At 43.3% G+C, this 24803-nt stretch overlaps 1 protein-coding gene and 1 pseudogene across 2 annotated transcripts in view; one reads left to right on the top strand and one right to left on the bottom strand.

The window, feature by feature from the left end:
- Positions 1-24803, top strand: part of FSTL5 (follistatin like 5) — a 2973258-nt gene that overhangs the window by 2164460 nt on the left and 783995 nt on the right. For both annotated transcript variants that reach the window (XM_086962384.1, XM_086962383.1), the window contains exon 9: positions 20313-20474. In XM_086962384.1, coding sequence (XP_086818510.1) covers positions 20313-20474 — 162 coding nt within the window. The remainder of the gene's footprint in view (positions 1-20312; positions 20475-24803) is intronic.
- LOC147728600 (RNA-binding protein 3 pseudogene) lies at positions 15867-16471 on the bottom strand (annotated as a pseudogene).

Genomic DNA, 24803 nt, shown 5'->3' with positions numbered 1-24803 from the left:
GCACACAGAAATTCCCACTTCTAAAAGTGGCTTTTCTAAAATAGTAATGACAAATCCGATTTCACCAATATGCAGGGTTTATATCACTACTATTCCAAACATACCAAACATGGTCATGCTAGCACTCTCATTTCCGAAATTACCACTGAAGCACATATCATGGAATTCCCTATGCAAACCGATGAGAGGGCATCCTCACAGCAGTGAGAAACCAAATAGAATGTTTGTCACCACAAGGACACAGCACAAAGGTAAGGCACCTAAGTGTAAGTTATCTATACAGCACCCTGTCCGTATGTCTTCCTACGGGCTGACGTATATGTAGTAAAAGGGGAGTTTCAGACGTGGCAAACAGTTTGCATGCCACATCACTGCGGCAGTGAACTGCGCACACAGGCCCTGCAATGGCAGATGCCTGATACAAGTTGGAAAGGCTACTTCGGTGGGTGGCGCAAGCAGAGCTGCAAGCCCACTAGTAGCATTTAATTTACAGACCCATGCACCTTAGCACTGATTAGCAGTGGTAAGGTGCCAAAAGTCAAAAAACCAACACAAACAAGTCAGAAAAAAATACTGGAGGAAGGCAAAAAGTTTGGGAATGACCCTGCAAAAAGGGCGAAGTCCAACACAAGGATTTTAAATTCTCCCTAGTTTTCTAACTTGCTGTTTTTCCTTTTCCCAAATTAATTTTTTCTACCTCTTTACCTTGCACCATGGAGATGAAAATGCTCAATGTGGACAGTTTCAGCAGGGCTGAGCTACAGACACTCTGTAGTGTGGGACTGCTTGTTGGAAAGAGGGCCACAAAACTGGTACTTCAGGTAGCCCTCCATGCCTATGAGGAGGTCACAAGGTTGCAATCCAAACATGAGGAGGATCTTAAAGAGGATGATCTTGATGAGAGGGAACTTGTTTTGGGAGCAGAGGAGGCCATGTCTGTGGGCTATGAGCAGAAGCTCCCAGAGGAGAGAGTCCATCTGCCCACTGAACCCAGTGTGAGGTCAAAGAGCAGTGTGTCTTCAAGGAACTTGTCCTCAGAGGAAGGAGCTGAAGGACAGAAAGGCAGAAAAGGAGTTCTGGCTGCAAATCTCCAAGATCAAGATTGGGGAGACAAGAAAGGCCCATGGCCTAATTCTCAGCGATGTGGACATAAAATCGAGGTAAGCAGAGTCCAATAATGGTGGTAGCATAACCTCAGTGTCCTCTGGAAAAAATGGTCCTTATCCCAAAGGATGTGCCTAATTTTTTGTTTGGTGGGGGATGACATAGATAACTGGTTTGAAGCTTATGAGGTTGCCTTAGAGATGAAACAAGTACCTGAGGAGTATTGGCGATGGAGTCTCTGGAGGCATATTCTCAATGAAGGGATGGATGCACTGTTAGCCCTAAGGAAAGGGGACAGTATGAAGTATCCCCACATGAAGGAGGATAACCCCAGAAAAGTATACACAGAAGCTTTGGGCCAGCCACAAGCTGCCCAAGGAAATCTCCGTGGATTGTGTGCATCAATTTTGCAAGGCACTGGATGGTTCAGCAGTGTAGTAAAGGATTACCAGGGGTTGTAAAATTTGATTGCTAGAGACCACATATTCAGTCATTTTTTTGCTGATCTGCACCAACACCTGATTGATTTAAGCTAACTCACTCCAGAGAGCTTGCCAAGGAGGCAGACAGCTGCCCTAGCACCATTTTCCACAAGAAGGTATCTAGCTTGGGGTCACCATAAGGGTGGGTCCGGTCCATGCCAGGAGAAGGAGGGGCAATAAAATTCAAAATCAAGGAGTTCTCGAAATTTCCCCAAAATAGTTGCATGAGTCAGGACTCCTACTACCCACCTGAGCAGAAGAAGAAATCGTTCCTCGACAAAAAGTTAACAGGGAAGACACCCCCAAAGTTCTATGAGTGATTACAGGTTGGTTACTACAAGGGTGATGGTAATTGTCCCAAACAGTCACAGCCTTCACTGGTGGGCTGACATCAGGGCTGGCCAGTATAGCGCTTAAGGGGGAGATTACCCAAGTGTGGGAGCTAGTGCAGAGATTGCCCTAGTGTTACTGGGTGACCGAGTGATGGTACCAAATGTTCATATGCCTAGCAACACTAAGAAGCATAGAAATATGGGCAATGGGTCACCATCAATGGGAAGAGGGTGGAGGCATTGAGAGACACAAGAGCAGCATGACAACCATCAGGTGTCATCTAGTGTCCTCAGAGCAGGTAATCTCAAATGTAGTACACAAGGTTGTAATAGCTGACAACCACGAGAGTCACACTCAATTGACTCTGGTTCCCTTTGAATGGGGGAGTCTCAGGTTCCTTCAGGGTAGCTCTGAGTCCATCCATGCCTGTGGATTGTCTGCTCAGGAATGATCTGGAGCACACCACCGGGAGAGAGGTTGAGCTCCAGTTCCACCAGGAGATGTTAGAGTTGCCTGAGTGGGTGTGCCTGACCACAGGGTCCTTGGCAGCCTAAGAGTGAAGTCAAGAGGACCTGGAGCCTGGAAGTATGACCCTAGTCCCTCCCAAGAAGAGGAAGAGCAAGAGGTGCAGGAAACCACTCCTGAAACTCCCAGGGTCCAGGAGGAGGCGGCATCGCCTGAAGGTGACACCCCACACCTACAGGGAATGACATTGCAATCCTGGGAAACCTACCTGAAATGACCAATTGACCGATGGAAAGAGGTCCCCTCTGGGATGAATTTTGCAGAGCGCAGCATGAGGGCTCCACTCTGGAGGACCTACGGCAGAAGGCTGTGGCCCAGGCAGATGATGATCACCTAATTTAAAGGAAAAATGTTCTCCTATACCGTAAGACCAAGGTTCCTGAGCATGAAGCAACCCATGTGTTTGTGGTCCTCCAGAGCTACAGGACCTTCCTAGTTAAACTGGCTCATGATGCTCCCCTGGAAGGTCACCTAAGCCGATACAAGACCTTTGGAAAGCTCGTCAACAACTTATATTTGCCCAGGATGACCTCAGATGAGTTCTGAAGGTCATGCACTACCTTTGAGGCCAGTGAGAAGGCAGGAGGAAATCAAACAGCTCCCCTAGGTCCCCTTCCCATCATTGGTACTCCCTTTGAGAGGTTGGGCATTGACATAGATGTGCCTCTGGCCCCAAGACAGCCTAAAGCAACAGGGTCATCCTGGCCTTGGTGGACCTGGCCACCTAGTACCCTTGGCTATATCTATGGTTAGAGTGACTGCACCCACGGTGGCCACAGCACCAATGGGGATCTTTACCCTTGTGGGATTCCCCAAAGGTATAGTATCCGGCCATGTACCAATTTCATGTCAGCATATATAAGGTTCATGGGGAGCGAGTGTGGGATAACCTACAAGTTCTCCACACCCTATTATCCCTAAACCAATGGGTCTGTTGAGCGATTAAACAAGACCCTAAAAACATGATTATTTGCCTGTCAGAGCCCTTGAAGCAGAAGTGGGACGTAACTGTCATGTCTGTTGTTTACTTACAGGGAGGTACAGCAGAAGGAGTAAGGATTCAGCCCTTTTGTGCTTCTGTGTGGGCACCCTGTAAGACCGCCTCTCAGGCTGGTGATGGAGGGATGGGAGCAACCTCCCAAGAAATCCCTGAGGATGTGGCAAGCTATATGCTGGCTCTCCGCACCCAAATAAAGCACTTCCAGAAGAAGGCCAAGGTATCTGGACGTCAGCCAGGAGGTTATGAAACACTGATATGACCAGAAGGCAACTCTATTGAGTTCCAGCCTGTCCAAAATATGTGGGTAATGAAACCTGTGGAGCTTAGGGCCCGACAAGTTTGCTGCTGTTTTCCCTATGAGGTGAAAAAGCATGAGGAGGATGTCCCCCACTTGGTGGACCTCAAGACCCCCAGAAACTATTTACTGGTCCTGCATGTCATTCACCTTAAACCCCACTTAGAGAGGGCCACGTTTACCATGCTCCTGGTCTAAAATGATGGCGTGAAGGAGAGAGGTGAACCTCTGCCACACTTCCTTTTCTTTCACAGAGTAGGATGGGTCAGTGGAGATGCTCAACCTCTTCCCTACACTGACCCTAGAACAAAAGAGTGTATGTCACCAAATTTTGGAACGGTTTGCCTCTCTCTTCTCCAGTACCTAACCCTAATGCACATGATGTTCTCATGATATTGACATGTAAAGAATGTGATCTACAGGCTATCTGATAAGGTGAGAGCCAGCGCAAAGGAGGACGTCTCCAAAATACTGGAACCAGGAGTACTAGCAAATTGCCTTAAATGAAGGGACTAAAGAGAGGTCTGCATTTCATATGCCAGAAGGCCACTTCGAGTTCGGAGTGATTCGCTTCAGGATAAAGAACACTGTTGACACCTTGTAGAGGCTGGTCAACCGGGTACTGGTTGACTGGGTTGGAGAACCTCAGTGCTGCCTACCTAGATACAATTGTGGTCTTCAAGGCCAGTAAGTGCCAGAAAGGGCAGGGTTCTGTGGTCTTCCCCTCAAAGCCAAATTCTAGACCATTCTGGGTTGGGAACCTCTAAAGCCCAGACGGAGGTGATGAAGTTCCTGGGTCTATAGGATATTTGTGAGGTGGTATGGCACCATTGTTGCTCACTTGACAGAGCTGACTTCCAAGAAGCAGCCCAGACAGGAGATCTGGATGGAAGCATGCCAGACCCCGTGCTTAAGGCCCCTGATTCCTTCCAGGAAGTCATCAATCAGATGGATGCCTCAGAGCATGGCATTGGGGCCAAGCTCTCACAGCTGTATGAACAATGCCTAGATCACCAAGTAGTTTTAATTAGGAGGAGTTTACTTCCCCGGGAACAGAGGTTGACTGCAATAGACAGGATAACCTTTGCGGAGATCTGGACATTGAAGATGAAACCATACCTGTTTGGTTCTGAATGATGGGTTCCGACACCCCCCCTCAAATGGCTAATGCAGATGAGGGGTAAAAATCCCAAACTTTTGAGGTAGTCCATTGCCCTAAGAGAATGGACTTTATGGTGGAGCTCCACCCTTTAACTGTCCATGCCAATGATGAGGGTCTCTACAGGTTTTGAGACATTAGCAATGAGAACTCCCATGAGGGTGGGTAGTTCTCCCTGCTTTCATTTGGGAGGCAGATGTTCGACCTGGCAGTTTTAGTTTCCCTCAAACGTCTTGCCTACCGACCTTCTGTTTTGCTGACTTCATTTTTGCTGACTTTAGGACTCTGCACATTTTATCACTGCAAACCAATGCTGAAGTGCTTGTGCTCAATCCTTTAAACATGATGAAATTGGCTTACCCCAAATTACCACATTCAATTTACCTATAAGTTCCTAGTTCAGTGGAAATGCATATGTACAGGGTCTGTAAATTAAATGCTACTAGTGGGCCTGCAGCACTCATTGCGCCACCAGCGTAAGTAGCCTTTTTAACATGTTTTAGGCCTGCCATTGCAGCCTGTGTGCACAGTTTCTGAATTACCATTTCAGGCCTGATACTTATAAACTGCCATTTCAGGCCTGATATATGTATCACCCCTATGGAAGGCCCTAAAAACCCCAGAGGACATGTTTTTTTTGTTTAAATCTTTTCATTGAGGTTTTGCATATCAAGCCCCCAGGGGGGGTGAGACAGGAAGTGCTTACAAATTATTTCACACATTAGAGGGTTACATAGCGATAAATTGAAGTACATGTAGTGGTCTTCTGTGACATGTAGCCGTGACCTCATCTGACTTTGCTACATCAATGGGTCTGCTGACGTGTAAAGTGGAGATTTGAAGGTATTGTAGTAGGGCCCTTGACTCCGTAGTCGTGAGATTGCGTGTCGACGGAGGCGTCTGTGAGTGTCTTACCCGTGTGTGTCACTATAAACCTGTAACCCCGTGATAGATAGTAACAAGGGAAATGTGCGTCGGTGTCGGAACCACCGACAGGTAACGAAAAACTTGGAACCGTAGGGGAAACTTTTCCTAGTGCAGCTTGTGGTGTTAACTGTGTGTTGCATGCTGGTCGGGGTCAGTGGGCACTGTGAATGGAGGGAGTTAAGGTCTGTGAGCTAAAAACCCCAGAGGAGATGTTGCTGTTTATTTAAACACTGGACGTGTACCTTTTAGGTTTTACATGTCCTGGTAGTGTAAAACTCCTAAATTCTTTTTTAATCTGCAAGGTCTCCCTCTCTCCTTTAGGAACACATTAGGTTACATTATTACATTTAATAAGTGATGATTTTCAATTGGGAGCAGGTGGACAAATCGAGCTTGGTGTCTAAAGAATTGTAATTTGAAGTCCCTTTCAATGCTAAAGTTGGATTTTAGTCAGAGTTCTGAAAATTCCACTTTTAGAAAGTTGGCATTATATTGTCCTATCCATTTGGTACCTTCAGCTTGAACCTGGGTCACATGACTAGATGTAGCTGGCAGTTGGTCTTTGTGTATGGGTCCCCGACAGTAAGACAAATGGAAGATAGGTGTTGGCAGGATGGATACTGATGAGGGGGGGAGCTGTCACATAACACATCACAAACCTCTGCCTTAGCACTCTTACAAAAGGTTTAACTTTGGTCATCTGTGACCCACTGACAAGATGGGGACAGGGAAGAAAGGAAGGGAGTGCCTGACCCTTATGGGGTGGAAACCGATAGATGCTTCCTTTACTTCAAAGTGGGCGCCAGGTATCACCCTTAAACCAAACTCTTCAATATACATCTAGACATCTGGGGAAACTTAGCAGAAGGATTGTTGTGTCACTCAGCAAAAAGGACGGCCACTATGCTGCCTTACTACCCTGCTGCCCTGTTGCTGAGTGAAGGATTGGACCTGTATCTTGAACCCAGGACTACCAAAGTGACTCCAAAGGCTAGTTAGGTGGCATCCTGACTGGAGACTCAGGGAGAGAAGGCTCCAACATTCTTGAATCCAGCACCTAAACTCTGCTGCTGTGAGTCTTACCCTTCAAGTGGTGCCACCCTATACATTGGCCCTTGAAAGTGGGCCTGAAGGTGCACTGTCATCCCAACTGTCAGAGTCACAGCATGATGCATCCTTGACCAAAAACTTTGCTTCAGATCGGCTGGCCGATGCATCACCTCACCAGACTCTACATCTTGACCACTGTGTAGTTTGTCTCCAGGGCAGGAGTTCACATCACTGCGCATAACCATTCCATGAACTGCTGCTGCCCGACACATCTAAGCATGGGCGGAAAATCCGTTACGCTCGCGGATTTTGCGGATTTTCGGTAAATTCGCAATCCGCGAGATTCGCGAATTTCCTGCAAAATCCGCGAGCGGAACGGATTGGGTCGAAAGTTCAAGCTGACTTTTTGTAACTATTTTAGAATGGCGCCAGCAAGCTGCCAGAGCCTCTAAAATAGTTACAAAAGTCAGCTTCAACAGGAAGCACTAATAGATAAAGTAAAGCAGGTGCTAGAGTTGAATCTCAAATTCAGTTACACAATCATTAATCACCCCAAACTTGGGGTGATTAATGACTGCGTAACTTAATTTGACCTTCAACTCAAGCACCTGCTTTACTTTATCTATTAGTGCTTCCTGTTGAAGCTGACTTATGGCTGAGGGCAGAAGGGCACAAAGTGGGACAGAGGGCATGAGTTAGGCAGAGGGCAGAAGGGCACAGAAACCAGTGGGGCAGAGGGCAAGAGGGCACAAACAAGAGTGGGGCAGAGGGCAGAAAGGCACAAAAACAAGTGGTACAGAGGGCAGAAGGGCATAAAAAACGAGAGGGTGGCAGTGATGAACCAGGCAAAAAAAACCCCGCGAACACGCAAAGCGCCCCGTGAATACGCAAAGTTCCCCGCGAACACCCGCGAACATGCAAAAATAAAAAATCTGCAAATTCGCGCAAATTCACGAATTTTGCGGATTGCGAATTCGCAAATATGCAAATTCGCGGATCGCCAATTCGCAAAATTCGCCCATGCTTAGACACATCCTCGACACAGCTCTTCGCAGCGCAAGCTCCTCATCGACATCTTAGACAACAACGCAGGATTTACCATCACAGACCCCACAGGTTCTTCAGAACCTGTTGGTGCATTAGGCATCGTAATGCAGGACTTCGCATCACAAACCCCTTATCAAAGGCATCCTCGATGATGACACAGGACCTTGCATTGCAGATTTGCAGCTCCTATGATTTGCCACTGCATGACACATTCTCAACTAGGGAGTCCGTAATACTGCAAAACTGGGCTTTAGATACTCTTGCTTAGTGGGGCTAACTGGTCCCCTGTAGGGAGCCTGCATACCATTGTGGTCATCCTGGACTTGTGACTTTATTCTGATCTGGTGCGACCAGATAACCACAGTTGCGGCTTTGTGCTTGTTGGCGCTATTTTCACTGAAATCTTTGAAATTGGTTTTCTGCTGTTCGACTGATTAGATTTCGGTCGTTTTGGTCTTTAATTATTTACTAAAGTTTGCTCTCTGTTTTTAAATTGGTGTGAGATTTTTATTTTGTGTGTTTTACTTTATTACTGTTTGCAGTACTGCATATATTTAACACATTGCCTCCAAGTTAAGTGTGACTGCTTTTGTGCCAAGTTAGAAAAAAGTTAGGAACAGGTTAATTTCGGGTTTCTAGTGACTTCATCCTAACAGGAAATTGTGGTTGCTACTTGAAAAGGGTCTCACCCCTTCAATGAGCAATTCAATTACTTACAGCATCATTTAAACCATATGCGCTCTCAATTTGCTATGATCTTTAAGTTCTTACTGACTTTAATCACAACCTAAATATCTCATATTTCCCTCTATATGCACCAAGCCGTTACTTTGGGTGTTTACTTGTTACAACGCATTTTTTACAACGCACTACTTTTACAACGCATCCATTACAACGCGGATACTGTTACAACTCATGTTTTTACAACGCATTTTTTTACAACGCAGGTACCTTTACAACGCATACCATTACAACGTAAGTATTGGTAAGTATATAGTTATATTTTAAATGTTATATGTTTTGGGTTAAGGGGTATTTTTAGGGGTTAGGGTCAGTTTTGGGTTTTAGGGTAAAGGGGTATTTTTAGGGTTCAGGGTCAGTTTTGGGTTTTAGGGTAAAGGGGTATTTTTAGGGTTCAGGGTCAGTTTTGGGTTTTAGGGTAAAGGGGTATTTATAGGGTTCAGGGTCAGTTTTGGGTTTTAGGGTAAAGGGGTATTTTTAGGGTTCAGGGTCAGTTTTGGGTTTTAGGGTAAAGGGGTATTTTTAGGGTTCAGGGTCAGTTTTGGGTTTTAGGGTAAAGGGGTATTTTTAGGGTTCAGGGTCAGTTTTGGGTTTTAGGGTAAAGGGGTATTTTTAGGGTTCAGGGTCAGTTTTGGGTTTTAGGGTAAAGGGGTATTTTTAGGGTTCAGGGTCAGTTTTGGGTTTTAGGGTAAAGGGGTATTTTTAGGGTTCAGGGTCAGTTTTGGGTTTTAGGGTAAAGGGGTATTTTTAGGGTTCAGGGTCAGTTTTGGGTTTTAGGGTAAAGGGGTATTTTTAGGGTTCAGGGTCAGTTTTGGGTTTTTGGGTAAAGGGGTATTTTTAGGGTTCAGGGTCAGTTTTGGGTTTTAGGGTAAAGGGGTATTTTTAGGGTTCAGGGTCAGTTTTGGGTTTTAGGGTAAAGGGGTATTTTTAGGGTTCAGGGTCAGTTTTGGGTTTTTGGGTAAAGGGGTATTTTTAGGGTTCAGGGTCAGTTTTGGGTTTTAGGGTAAAGGGGTATTTTTAGGGTTCAGGGTCAGTTTTGGGTTTTAGGGTAAAGGGGTATTTTTAGGGTTCAGGGTCAGTTTTGGGTTTTAGGGTAAAGGGGTATTTTTAGGGTTCAGGGTCAGTTTTTAGTTTATGGGTAAAGGGGTATTTTTAGGGTTCAGGGTCAGTTTTTAGTTTTTGGGGTACAGGGTAACAATAAATTTAATTTAATTTTAATTTAAATTATTTAATAGCAAATAAATTACATTAAATTACTTTGCATTATTTTTGGGGTTGAGGGTCAGTTTTGAGTTTTTGGGGTACAGGGGTACAGGGTAAAAATTAAGTAACATTAATTTAAATTTAAATTAATTTACGGAAATTAAATTATTTAAAATTACATTAAATTATACTTTTAAAATTAAGTTACTATTATATTATTCTTATTAATATATACTTACCAATACTTACGTTGTAATGGTCTGCGTTGTAAAGGTACCTGCGTTGTAAAAAAATGCGTTGTAAATACATGCGTTGTTACATGACCCGCGTTGTAAAAACCGCGTTGTAACAGTATGCGGAGTAAAAGTCCGCGTTGTAACAACATATATCCGTTACTTTGCACTTGCAGCCCTGGAACCGACCAGCTGTTTTTGCTAAAGCAGTGATTTTATGGCAGCCTTTCTGGGAAAATTCTGTTCACCTGATTTCAGTGATTATTAAAAGTACCTCACATATCACTGTCTCACATAATAATAATAAGGGAATTTGTAAAGCGCCTGGTTACGCCAGATGGCGTGTCCCGGCGCTGTAGTGAGTGGATGAGCAATTCCCCCTTCCCTGCAAGTTGCATCAGACTCCTATTATTGGCGGAACAAGTACGTTTTGAGCTCTGTTCTAAACCTGCTCTCAGATGGCTCCAGCCGAAGCTCGATGGGAAGTTAATTCCATTTCCTGGCCGCCAGAGCCTAAAAGATCTTCCACCCATCCAAGCCGTCTTCACTCTTGGGACTAGTACCAGTCCAGTTCCATTAGATCTAAGGGGACATGCGGATTTGTACAAGGTAATGAGACTCAGTAGATCTCTGGGGCCCCTCCCTTGAATGATGCGGTGGCACATACAGAGGGTGTTAAACATTTTTCTCTTCCTGACATGAAACCAGTGAGGAGTATCCAATGACCTTTTAGAATCAGATCGCCTCGGTTGTCTTAAAACAAACCATGCAGCTGTATTTTACATAACTTGGAGCCGGTTCAGACTTTTGACCGTGGCCCCCAGATATAGAATGTTGCCATAGTCCAGGCGTGACGTGACGAGTGCGGGCACTAGGGTCTTCCTGGCCTCAATTGGGAGGAGATCCATGGTTTTTTGCAAACTTTTCAGGACACCAAAACAGGTCCCCACCACACATCTAATCTGGGAATCAAAGCTTAGGTCGGAGTCTACCCATACGCCCAGGTTATTTGCCAGGGGGCGTGGTGTCAGAGCAGGTCCCATATCCGATGGCCACCATGCTGATGACCATATGGATGGCCCCCCCCCACCACGATCACCTCCGTCTTGCTGCCATTCAACTTAAGGCAGTTGTCCGCCCTCCATGTGGCAAGATCCTGCATACATGCTCTGAAGTTGGATGCTGCAATACATGGCGTCCATGATAGCGAGATGACCAGCTGGGTGTCATCTGCGTATGACACGATCCTGACTCCAAAACCGTCCACTATCCCAGCCACAGGAGATACATATAAATTAAATAGAGTAGGGCTGAGGGCAGATCCCTGGGACACACCCTGGTCCAGATTGACAGAATCGGAGTAATATGCACCCTACCTGACCTGGAAGCTACGTCCCATCAAAAATGATTGTATCCACTTGAGAGCAGAACCTGAGACACCACTTCTGTTAAGACACTGTAGCAAGGTGTAATGTGCCACAGTGTCGAAGGCGGCGTTCAGATCTGAGAGAATGAGAGCCATTGTCTGGTCCTAATCTGCTCCCTGCCTAATAGTCTCCATGGCCATAAGTAGGGCTGACTCTGTGGAATGTAGTGACCGGAAACCAAATTGAGCGTGATGCAAGAGGTTAGCTTCTTCCATATATGCCATAAGCTGGGAATTGGCAACCTTTTCTGCCACCTTCGCCATGTACGGTACGGAGATTGTCCAGCTTCTCAAAGCTGATGTTGGATTTCTTCGGGAGTGGCAAGACCACCACCTTGTTCCAACTAGCCGGCACCGTGTGCACATGCAAAACATTGTGACCCTTTCCACAATTTTGCATCTTAAAGATTCCATGCAATATCTTTTTTGTAGTAACTATTTTACCTGGCATGAACAAAAGACGAAAAAACAATAAATGATACAAGTACAAGCAAGTCCAACAGAGATTCATAGGGTGACACGATTAGTGAGCGCGATACAAGCAACAAATCCAAATATCATGAACATATGAATGAGAAAGAAAAGGAAGGTGAATGGGGGGATATGCCACAAAAGAGAGGGATGAAAAGAAAGGCAAGAAGGGTAGAAAAAGGAGAAGGGAGAAAAGACAAGATCCTTTAAATAGGGGAGGGGCTGAGAGGCATAGTAAGAGAGCAGTGGCGGAGAGTCCGTTAGCTAGGGCTTTGGAATGAGTACAGCAGGACGGGAGGGTATGGATGCACCATCCGGCTGAAGGTCAGTGATAAGGAGGAATAAGAGCCAGGGTCATGGTCGTGGTGAGTTGGGGAGCGGGGTTGTCCCAGAAAAAGGGGGATCATGTGAGAAGAAAAAGGTCAGCTTTGTCCAACAGATTGTAAATGATTTTTTCCTAGGACACAGCCTTGTACAGTGCCTTGAGGCACTCCTCATGCGACAGCCATTGTGGGGAGCACCAATATTGCATAATACAGATCTTGGCAGCCGTGAGGGCAGTGACGAACTGGCATGGTGGGTCAGATTAAAAGGTCAGCCAGGTAATGGAGGCATGGAGGAGAATTAAGGGACCCAGGAGCAGAGAGGTCAGATTCAAAGATTCCCAGAGCTTTGATCCCGCAAGATGAGGGGCCTGAGCCATCAGCCTCAGTGAAGGCCACGTGGAGAAGTTCCACCACCTAAGCCTAGGTCTATTCATAAAATTCAACTGGGAAGCTATCCTCGCCAAGGGCTTTGTGATTGTACGTTATCTCAAAAAACCTTCTCTATATTCTCATGAAATTTGACCATGACCTAAAACTTCAGATGTTGCCTCTCTTTTTTTTTCAAATGAACTGCCTTTTACTTTCTACCCTCTGCATGCCTCCTCTCTCTTATGATAGCCTTCTGTAAGTCAAATGCATGTTCACCTTAAACTCTGTTGCTGTATTTCTGCAAATTGCCCACAACTCATTAAATAGAACACAAACTCTCCTTTAGTAGTCGTAGCTCTGTAACCTAACAATAGCTCTCCTGTGGCTCATCTATTAATCCTGCAACCATTTGCACATACCCTTGACCACGTTAAAAAATTCCTAATTCCTATTACCTTAATATGCTATATAGAAACTAAAGTAAATGCATAGAATGGGTCTTTTGGGAGCACAAGGCTAATCTCAATAACCACTGGAGCACACAGCTGATCTCAATAACAGCTGGATATAAAACTAATAACTAGATGCTGGGTGTAGTAAGTCAATGGCAGCCAGTATGTTTAAGAGGGCGGGGGAAAACGGGACACATACTCACACATACACACAGTCATGAATAAACACGTGCGCGCACACACCCACAAAACCATCAATTTACAACACGCATTACCAAACATTCATGCATACAAAAATGCATGCACAAAACATTCATTTTAAAAGAAACACAAACACTTGCCTCCAGGTCTGCCTCAGAGATCCCAGGAGGCTTGGAATGGAAGGTCAGCCAATGAGGGAAGGCAGCAGTCCCAACGTCATCAGAAAGTGGGATGAATTTAGTGAGACTTCTGACCCTACTCCATTTGGTGATGGTGTCACTGATTGACAATCGACCCTGTGTTCTTCAGGGCTTAAAACTGAAGCTCCCAGGTGCGAGGCAATCAGTAACACTTTCCCTTGTCACAGGCGGGAGGGCCTCAGGGACCTTTGCTGAGCTGAGTAGGCATCATCCACAGATGCTGGGACTTTTTCAGCCCAGCAAAGTTCAGCTCAGGCAACCAGGAGCCTACGCATTTAGTGCATGTCTGACACCTCGCTGCCTGACCTGAAATTGAACAGTGTCTGTCAGGCTGACATTTGTTAACAGACACTGTTGGTCAGGGGCAAATGGTGAAGGGGTGGGCCCGTCTGCCCCAGTGGACCGGCCACGGCTGAGTAAAATGCTGTATAGCTTCATTAGGGGCAGGTGACAATTACAATACAGTACATAACTCTTCTGGCCCACACTGATACCAAAACCCAGATGTTGGACGGTCTACTGTAGCCCGAACACAGTGCATAACAAGTTCCTAATACTTCCTAATACACCTGCACTTACATAAAAAACAGGAACGGCAGTGGGTCATGTTCTACACCCTATATGGTATCAGTCCACAGCCTCACCAACTGAACAGCCATTGAATACCACAAGAGATCTGCCACAATACTGCTGGACAAAGGAGAACTTTAATTTAGTCCATCCACCACTGCTGCATTTGTTGGCCAAACAGGCAAGATCTGTCACGTATCAGGCTGTTAATGATTATTTCATAGTACTCAACTCCCTCCATGATCCCAACAAAAGCTTCATATTGGAGGTGGCAAGTAATAGTTGTTGACTGCTCCTAAAAGATGTGGTGGGTTAAAACTTACATGCCTTACCAAAATACATTTGAAGCGGAGAACCCATTTTTCTATATTTACATTGCTTACTTGCGAATACCTGCTCCGCCATGAGTACCTACTCATTCATATATGTGGACTCTCTTTAGTTACATAAGTGGGCATTTTCCTTCAAAGATTACCAGGGGGTACCTTGAAGATCAAGTAATTTATTGTGTCGTTTCCTGGAAAAGGTTTTCCTCAGAAGGCAACTTTAGGGTATTAGGCCCATTAGATTTTCTGGAAAAAAAATGACAGTGCCCTTCACTCGGGCTCTCTGTTACCAGCCTACAGGTGCTGGCCCGGTTCTCGATTCACCATGCAGTTCTATTGGCCGTGCTTCTTCTGTCTGTTTGTTGCATTGCTGTAGGCAAGAGAAAAAAGATGGAGTTAATTGGAGATGACTAGTCCTTTTCAAAGTACACCTTCTTCTGGTTCCTGATGTACCCTTGAATTTATGGTGTGAGTACAATTAATTTATCATTGAAGAGGAGGATTTAACTTTGAGGAGGATGATCATGTGATCGATGTGTCTCTGGGCACATAGTTTTACTATTCTTATGCTCTTTAATCCCTTTTCCAAGGCGGACCTGCAAAATCTGACCCTACTATTGACAAAAATTGAAACGAGAAATCTAAGACACATGTGATTCTAAATTCTAATGCATGCAATATTTTGGGATGGGTGAGTTTCCAAGCTAGATTTTGCCACAGGCAATTCCAGACAACTACCTGCTGCAAACATTCCTTCTCTCCAATCCTGCCTCCAATCATGGAGTGTACTTTGTAGAAACGACTTTTTCTCTAATTTAGGTGATGTTTGGTTTCATTTCTACCCTTTCCATTTCATCAAAGGTTTGGCCACATAATAGTGTACTGGCATATCTGGCCTGAATCCAATAATAGTGGGTTGAAAGCGTGGGCATCAGAATCGACTCTTAGAACAGACTTCTTACTTCCAGTAAAGGATTTCCACTTCTCATCTCTCCCATCCCTTCCATTCTCTTTTTTTTTTTTTTTTTTTTAGTTTCAGATTTTTAATAGGCTCCGTGAAGCCACCAAGAAATTGAACGAATACAACTTTGAACCAATTCAAAAATTCACTTTTTAAGGGGAAAAACAAAAAAAAAACAAGACCTTCCATAGGAGGTCTGATAGTAGGAATGTAAGCACGGTCACCTGCAGTAACAGGCCCCTTTAACTATGCATAAATTGTAAAACGTCAACATTGATGCACTCGTGTCTACGGGATCCACAACAGGTAACATTAGAAGTTAATAGGCGTAAAGTAATCTGGGCCATGTAAGTCTGCTCTCGAGAAAAATACTGAGTGCGTTTACAGAACTGTTTAAGAAAGCATTGCATATTTTACATGAGCAGACAAATTAATACAGTAAAAAAGCAGGTACGGGAAAACGAATCAGCGAGGCTCCAAAAATCTTTATAAATACAGCCATTGGAAGGACGATCTTGAGTCGAGAAGATTGTTATCGTTGCGAGCGTTTATTTGTCGTAGCTGTCTCTATAGGAGCCGCCTCCGTACCCGCTGCTTCGGCCGCCGCCGCTGCTGTAAGAGTCCCTGGAGCTGTATCCGCCGCTGTATCCACCGCCTCCGTACCCGCCGCTGCTCCTGCTGCTGCCATAGCTGTCGCCGCCTCGCCCTCGGCCGCCGCAGGAGTAGCCCCGGCCGCCGCCGCTGCCTCCGTAGCCTCCTCTGTAGCCGCCCCGGCTCCTGTCGGACTTTCCGGCCTGGTCCACTCGGATCTGCCGTCCGTCGAGGGTCTTGCCGTCCATGCCCTTCAGCACGTCCTTGGCGTCCTCCTGGTTCTCGAAGGTGATGAAGCCGAAGCCCCGGGAGCGCTGCGTCTCGCGGTCCTTGATCACCACCACTTCAGAGATGTTGCCGTACTTGCAGAAGTGCTGCTCCAGGTCCTGCTTGTTGGTGTAGAAGCTCAGGCCTCCCACGAAGATCTTTCCGTCATCTGAAGAAGACATGTTTCCGCTCTTGCTGCTCGAAGCTGAAGTTCAGACACCCTTCCATTCTCTATCCGTCTTCTTATGCTGCTACTTTTCTACAAAAAGTCGCAGAAATGACAATGAATTGGGTGGTAAAGAAGATGACTATGAGGAAAGATATGAGGACGTTTTGCTTAGTAGAAGGTTAATGGGATCGTTTGATCTCATATGTCCCCATGTTTCAGTGCCCACGGATTTCTCAAGAACCAATGAAGAGATTTAGGGTGAAATTCTGGGACTGTCCCTTCAATGCTCTTTGGAAGGAATTATACCATTCTGTGCTCTGTAAACGGCTCAGAAATGCAACAGTGAACCTAGATAGTCTTCTGTGCAAGGCCTTCGAGGACAAAAAGAAAGAAAAAACTGGAAACAGGGTAATCAATTGACTAGTAGTCATGTATTGTGCTCCCAAACTATCCGTCATGCTATCCCTTGCTCAGCTTTCTATCGTTGCTTTGTGCATGCCCCATCCATACTGCCCTTCACAAATCGATCTCAGAACGATGCATTGAGCACTGAGAGAATGTGGCATAGGTGGCTTTATTTGGCTCTGATCTGCTTTGAATCACAGAGTCTATGGACTCTTGTCCTTCATAGAACTCCATCTTCCATTTCATCTCCACGTCAAGATGTAAATATGCCACCACATCAAACTTCCAATATTTACAAAATGACGATGGTGACATAAGCAGAAATAGCACTAGGGTGAAGGTCACTGCACTGGAAAGGAGACAGAACTGCCAATTGTTTTTAAAACTTCCACTTCCTCACCTTACCTTTTATGATTTTTAACCTCTTCGATGCTGATGACGAGCTCAGCTCGTCATCAGCCACGGGGGGCGTGTGCGGATGACGAGCTGAGCTCGTCATCTTACGCGGCTTTTAGAAAAAAGCCACGTAGGGGAAAAATAACCGCCGCAGCGATGCAGTTAAATCTACACTAAGCTAAACAAGTGTTTAGTTAGTCCACAGGGCATCAATCCTTGGCAGTGTGAAAGAAACCAAGTTACCAGAACACACATGGGCGTATTTATCAATGTATTGCTTCACTCGAGGGCACAAGGGTGACGCAACACTAAAGGAGATTTATTACGCCATGCAAGGCCACCGTGCAAGGTTCTGCATGCCTTTATACATCTGGAGCAAGCAGCACTTATGACTGCATTACTCTGCCCCAGGGAGGCATTCTATGGCTGAAGCATGAGTGTTCTCTCGTATCCAACCATGGATTTTGGCACATTCCCAGAATTACCAATACTGGTAAACCAAATGCTGTGCCCTCCCCAGGGGAGGTGAAACTAGGAGAAATATCTTTATTTCACCTCATTGTTTCCTCTTTCTAAGAGTGCTCCATCCTCCAGCACACGAAGACAGAGGAAAATGTTTCTAAGGATTGTTTTTGTGCAGAAAGGTTTCCTGCACATAAAAACAATCCTGCCTACAATGCAGGTAAACTTACACCACTGCACAAGGGTGCCTGCATTGGAGCTAGTAAGCCAAAAGGGCGCCAGCTCAAGGAAACGTTAGGAATGGCACAGGGCGTGTCGTTAATCCCAGGAGGCTATCGACACGCTCCGCTACTTCGTTGTACATATGACCCTAAGTACCTGAACTGCTGAGAGTAAGAAGAGTGTCCTCACAAGCTGTTCTTTGTACTCTTTGATGACTTCTCGGGTTAGATGTGTGAAGCTGTCCCATTTCTTGTTTGATTAGGAAAAGGCCGACTGCTCTGCAGCTTGTATTTGGTTTCAATATCTTCCTGGTACTGTGGAGCGCTTAGGTGGCTTTCTATGGACAAGTTTTAATAACGTAGATATTATTGGTGATCTTGATGATACTGCTGATGTTGAGAGAGGTAGCTGGCCGGATATCACCTGGGATTGAGTTTCAGGTATTTGATTCTAGCAAGAGTTCCTGGTGTACTGAGATCTATCTTTCGGGTAATATAAGCATTTCAAACATGTTATCAATTTTTGAAACAAAAACGTACATATCATATACAAACACTACTGTAAAATCAAAACCAAATAAAATTGTATTAGCATATTCGCTAAAAACATTATTACAATGCTCCTAGCAGGACACAATTAAAGCATCTATATGAGTACAGTATAAGGTGTCTTTCAACCAGGCTAAAAGGAGCTTTATTAACGATGCTCATCACGAGGGAGAAGATTCTGAAAGGTCCTTGGTAGCCTTTGGTACAGGTGGCTTTTAGCATTTTTTTTAAATCTGTTAAAATCTTACATATCAAATGTAACCAAGGTCTAATCTTTCAAGTAACCAAAACATCACAGTTGTGTTTATGGTTCAATTTACTATATGAGTGTCCCTGCATACACATGTTATATAGATGTTCAAAGCAGACTGCGAAGGCCTCCATGAGGGTGAGCGCACTCCGTGATGGGAAACACTCTTATGGGTTGTGCCGGACTGTACATTTGACACATCGGACAATGCCTAAGGTGGTAGGAGACACTGGCGGCCGAGGGCTGCCACTGGCTTTCAAACTGAGTCTTCATTGTGACAGGTGCATCAGGGGTATGAAAGTCAGAGGAATAAGGAGAGATGGAAGAAAGGCTCAGGTCTGGCTTTTGTATTTGTTGTGCCAGATCTGCTTTTCATTCCCACTCCAGCCCTGTTCTTAGAGGCCTTAATGCAACACTCAAGGTTCAGGAGCCTCCTGCAAGGAAGCATTGAGTGGATATTTGAACTACTCCACCATGATGTTCATCTACACTCTCTATAGGACTTGTGTTTGCAAAGAGAGTTGGCACAATCATCCAAGAAAGTATACCACACGTGTCTTTAATATCCTTTTTACAGGCGACTTGTGACACACTTAGTCGCGCTAATAAATAAATGGCACATCTTCACAGCTGTAATAACTTATACAGTTGAGTTCTGACAATCTAACACCTGCTGTCAAAGCTGGTAAAGGCAGATCAAAAAGCATAATTAAAGCTGCAGTTAAAAAAACGAAAATAAAACAAGTCTTTTCTTTTCCCTGCTCTGCTTTTCTAACTGAAAAGTGAAAAGCAGAAAGAGGATATTTTTAGCAAAATGTTTATTGTTTTTTACACCTTTGGCAATTATAAAAAGAAAGAATCTCTGTATGTATCTACAGAATCAGGGCTACAGCCCCCTCTTTTTAAATCAGGCCTGTATTAAACTGATTCTAAATGCTTTTAGCAACAAATGACTAACTACTTTTTGGTGTGGTTATTTTTGCACTGGAGATTCGACTCTAATGCTTCCTGTATGCAAACATTTTATCTCTTTCGTAACAGTGCACCAAGGATTTAATTTTTTTGTGGAAAATGTGATGATGTGACCATTTATTATGAGGAATCAGGTACCCCACCATATGGTATAAGGAAATTGCAAGTCAACTTGGAGTTCCATGACCTTATAAAGTAACTTGGCCTGCTGCCTCATTCTTTTATATGGTCCTAGAACCTTCTCGGTGATGTACAATAACCTTATATTAACAGTGAGGTAGTACTTTATCCCACATATCCAAGTTCTGGTATTCAAATGTTAAGATCTCCTGGTGATTGCATTGCAGAGAACTATAGAGATTGATCTCATCAGAAGTATCTTCGATTTTTCATACCGTAATATCATATAAAGTGTGTTTACAGATTATAAGAAAAGAACCTAACAATCTGTCGAATTTCCTAAATTTGAGTTAAACATGTAATCTTTAAAAAGCTGCCAAAATATTCTTCTAAGTCAATTTTGATACCAGGTACTTTCTATGCTGCTTTTGATGTCACATATCTTTTTTAATCATGATGAAATAGTGTAGCTAGTTCTGAAAACAATATTTTGCTTGTTTTGTATGCAGTTCCGCCAGTTATTCGTGTTTATCCAGAGAGCCAGGCTCGGGAGCCAGGTGTGACAGCAAGTCTAAGATGTCATGCTGATGGCATCCCAAATCCCCAGCTTTCCTGGCTGAAAAATGGAATGGACATCACTACAAAGCTCTCCAAACAACTCTCGCTTCAAGGTACACTGCATATATGGCATTACTTTTTTGTGTATTTATTTGTACAAGTTGGAATTAACCGTAGTGTATGAGTTAACATTTTCATATTAGTTCCTTTCAAATAATCAACCATTAGCTGTTTCAAAGGCTAAAAAGCTGTCTCACAGTTGAAATTTAACTTAGCTGCTTCTTCAGTGACTTGCATTATTTGAGTGATTTACACATACCAGGATGTATAGCAGTGTTCGTCTGTTTTATTTTAATTATATGTATTGTGAGATCTTTATGATTCAATACATTAATTATTATGGCAGAAGTATTGAACTATATATCAGAACGTCTCTGGCCTAGGTCAATGTTTACCATTAGAATCCCTCTTCTACAGCATACTAAAACTCGGGGCTACACACTTACTATCGTTAGACGGAGACATAATTATAGAAAAATACAATTATAATAGAGCTGTATCCTTTTTTTATAAAGAAGATTATACCATGCCTACGACTGCACTGAATCTATATAAACACCTACACATACACACACACACATGCGCCCACACACACTTTATATAGTGCATATTTATTTTGGGGTAGTTTCTTCAAATTTCATCTAACAATTGTATTGTATTGTACTGTGATTGCATTTGTATAGCACTTACTACCCCTGACCAAAGCACTTTTTTTGGCAAGAAGCACACTACTCTAGGACCCTTAGGGGATTATTGTTGAATTACTGTAGTGAAACATGCAAGCACATTTTAAGTGGTGGATAGGATAGCCAGTTATTTTGATTCAGAAAGATAGCAGAAGGATAGAAGGAAAAAAGGTTTGTATTTATACAGCGCTTGTTACCCCTGATGGGGTGCTGAAGCACGCTACTTCGGTAACCTCTAAAGGATAAGTGTTGAAAATTAGTATAGTGAAATATGAAGTCAATTGAGTGGAGTTTTTTGGACAGAGAAGGGTAGGTGGCGGGAAAGAAGAGGGAAAGAGGTTTGCATGTATACAGCGCTTGCTACCCCTGATGGGGTTTTGAAGTGCTTTTTTGCTGAGTTGCACGCCACCCTGGAACCCATAAAGGATTAGTGGTGAGTTATTATACTGGAACATGGAATTTGAGAAGTGAACATGTTAATCTGTTAATTTGACTGAAAAGAATAGCGGAGGGATAGAAGAGTGAAGGACTTTTTAAAAATGCATTTTTTAGGTCATAGCAGTAGGGGGAGGCTTTTGTATAAGTAAAAAAGGTTTTTTAAGTGGAAGAGTCAGAGGGAAGAGTTTAGAGACGTTTGTTGTGGGGGATCGGTAAAGTAAACGAGGTGTCAGATAATGCAAGGAGGGGTAGAGTAGGAGAGAGTCTAGAAAGGTTTATTTTTTTATCGTAGTAGTGGTATGGGATTTGGGATAAATGAGGGAGTGGATGTAGAGGATATATTGATAGATTTATGATAGATGTATGAGAGATAGAATAGTGCATTGGAAAGAGTAGTAAAAAGTAGTGCATTTGAAATGCCAAATGAGAAGAAAGTGATAAATATATAGATCCATAAGTACATTGGAAGTATATAGATGCGTAAAGGAGGTAAGTATATGTAGATTAAAGATATTGATTGTGGTACAGTGTGAGAAATAGGGTAGTGCACTGGATATCCTTTTTCAGGAGAAAAGCAACAGACACACAGCTCCAAGTACATGGAGGTACATAGATGCACAATGGAGGCAAGTACATGTAGATCAACAATTATTTTTTTTGTTTTTTTTAACAACATAGGTGCATATCTATATTGAAAGTAAATTGTGGGTGGGTATTACTGAATGGAAACACGGGCATCATTTCTGGCCCTGGCCCTGACCAGTCTCAATTAGGCAAGTTAGGAGTCCTAACTTTACTAATCCTAAACTGAGAAAAATCCTAACTTTAAGACTTTCTGTGTTCACAGAAGGCATTTAGGAGTCCTAAAGTTAGGAGTCCTAACTTTACAATTCCTAAACTGAGAAAAATCCTATCTTTTAGACTTTCTGTGTTCACAGAAGGCATTTAGGAGTCCTAAAGTTAGGACTCCTAACTTCTGTAAATATCGAAATGAGTAAGTGCCTTCTGTGAATACCAAAAAGAGTAAGTGCCTTCTGTGAATACCAAAATGGTAGTAAGTTTAGGATTTTGTCTTAAATTAGTTCTGTGACTCTGCCCCAATGCACTTTACAATGTTCTGTGACCATTGCAGTATTATCCGCAGGAGGTTTTTAGTTCCAATTTTAAAGGGAAAAGGTTTTATTCAGGTCAAACACCCTTTGCTGTACCTTCAGAGGCCTAATTACCCATGGGAAATCTTTAACATCGCAAGTTTTCTAGTTGCAGCTGTGAGACTTAGGAACATACGGCACCCTATATTATCTTAAGAGTATCCGGTAAGACTTTGTTACTATCCTCCCAATACTTGCCTTTTTATTTTCAAATTACTTTTATCGCGCTGTTTTATCTGTTTTAATACCAGCAAAGATTTGTATGTAACTCAATGAATTCTGGTTTATATCCTCCATTATCTTTTTATGCCGCCCATATTTTTGATGATTCGGTTTTGATGTTTTACTGTGTATTGTACTGTGATTTATGTATTCTATTGTGATTTATGTATGGTACTTTTATGGTTTTTATTAACCGAATAAAGTGGTTTTGATTGATTGATTGACATAATTAAAAACACCAAAACATGTGATGTTGATATATTCATATACAACATACATATCTCTAAATAACTGTAGATTTCTAGAGTAGATCAGCATCTGATGCTGTTAAAAAGGAAAGCTGAGAAGAAATAAAGATATCACTTATTCCACCAGAACTGAAACATGCATTCCTTAGGTTTAATTCATGTAAAACAACACACTGAACACTTTCCATAGGTTATGAAATGTAATCATCTTAAAACTTTAGTATGTATTGTTTTTGAATGAGACCAAATTATATCCATATATGATTCTGGAATCAGTTGTCAATTGCTGTGATGTCTCTCCAGTTTGATTGTTGTGATGAAATCAAATATTTTGCACAGTCATTCACAGGTTTCTACTGCCTGGTATTGCTGGTGCACAACTAGGTAATAATGTACAGTTTCCGTTAATGTTCTCTGACCTGTAAAACATGGTAAAAGTGGCTAACACCCAAGTGGCATAACTAATTTTCCAGTAAGACCATACTTTATTGAGCAGGAAATACACTAATAGCATGTAGTTAATTGTGACCTCATGATTGAAGCAGATATTCTGTCATCCTCTAAGCTGACAAGGACAACATGGCTTCAGGATTACATGTGCAGCCAGTCTGCTTTTATTTACACAGGTGGACCTGTTAAACAACTTTTTTTTACAGGAAGCAACCCAACTTTTGTTAGGAAGTATGACACCATTAGATAGGTCTTGCGACCGACAAGGTATTATGCCTAGTATACAAAAGTAGAACATAAAAAAAAACAGGGATGGCATGTCCAGTAGTAACTAGCCTCAAAAAACTATTTTCACTGTATAGGTCTGTAGGGGTTTCTATGACAAAAACATACATGTTAAATAAAACAATTTGTAACTTTAGTTTGGATTAAGATTCATAATGTATTCCACTGCAATTTTTAATATGTATTAAATCTGGTTGAATCTAACTGCTCCAATAGCAAAAACAATGACTTAGGCCTTTTCGCATTAAGACCTGGTTATGAGGTATGTGACTCATTATCTCCCATGAAAGGTACTTGGAGAAAATTAAGGAACTTCTATAACTTGAAATGGACCAGGATAAGACTCTGTTCATCATTAACTGTAAATTAAGACATAGGAAGACAGCTTCTGTGATCCCAGAACTGGATTTAGTGTGGTTGAGGAGGTTGAGACTATTCATTTCCTTGGGCCACTATCCTCCTGCCGTGACAGAAATGTTTTGTCACATTGATTCTTTTTTAAGAAGCGTCCACTCTTGGATAATCTTCAAAAAGGCAAACAGGATGTGCTGCCAAAGGGTGAAGGGTTGCCCTTGGGAACGTTATTGGTCATTGAATATAGAGCCTCTCCCACTTACTGCTCAGTGAACTGTACAAACATGGAAACCTGTCCTCAACTACTCAGAAAACCTCTGTACCTGTGGAAGAACAAATCTCGCAACACCGTAAAACATTTCATCGAGAAAATCAATTAATTGCAGCCCAAGTTTCACTGTTCAACTTCGGACGAACTTCCACCAATCCTTGCGTGGCCGTACACCCACCACCCTATCCCAGCGCTGCGCGCATGGATGTCACTGCTCCCTCTTTGCAGCGGCTCACCCTCCTTTACAATTTCACCCCGTACACTCACTCACTTATTC

The sequence above is a fragment of the Lissotriton vulgaris genome, chromosome 3_1, assembly GCF_964263255.1.
Source record: "Lissotriton vulgaris chromosome 3_1, aLisVul1.2, whole genome shotgun sequence".
Classification (NCBI taxonomy): domain Eukaryota; kingdom Metazoa; phylum Chordata; class Amphibia; order Caudata; family Salamandridae; genus Lissotriton; species Lissotriton vulgaris.
Note: the sequence above shows the minus strand (reverse complement) of the source record. Positions and strands in the feature narration are given on the sequence as shown.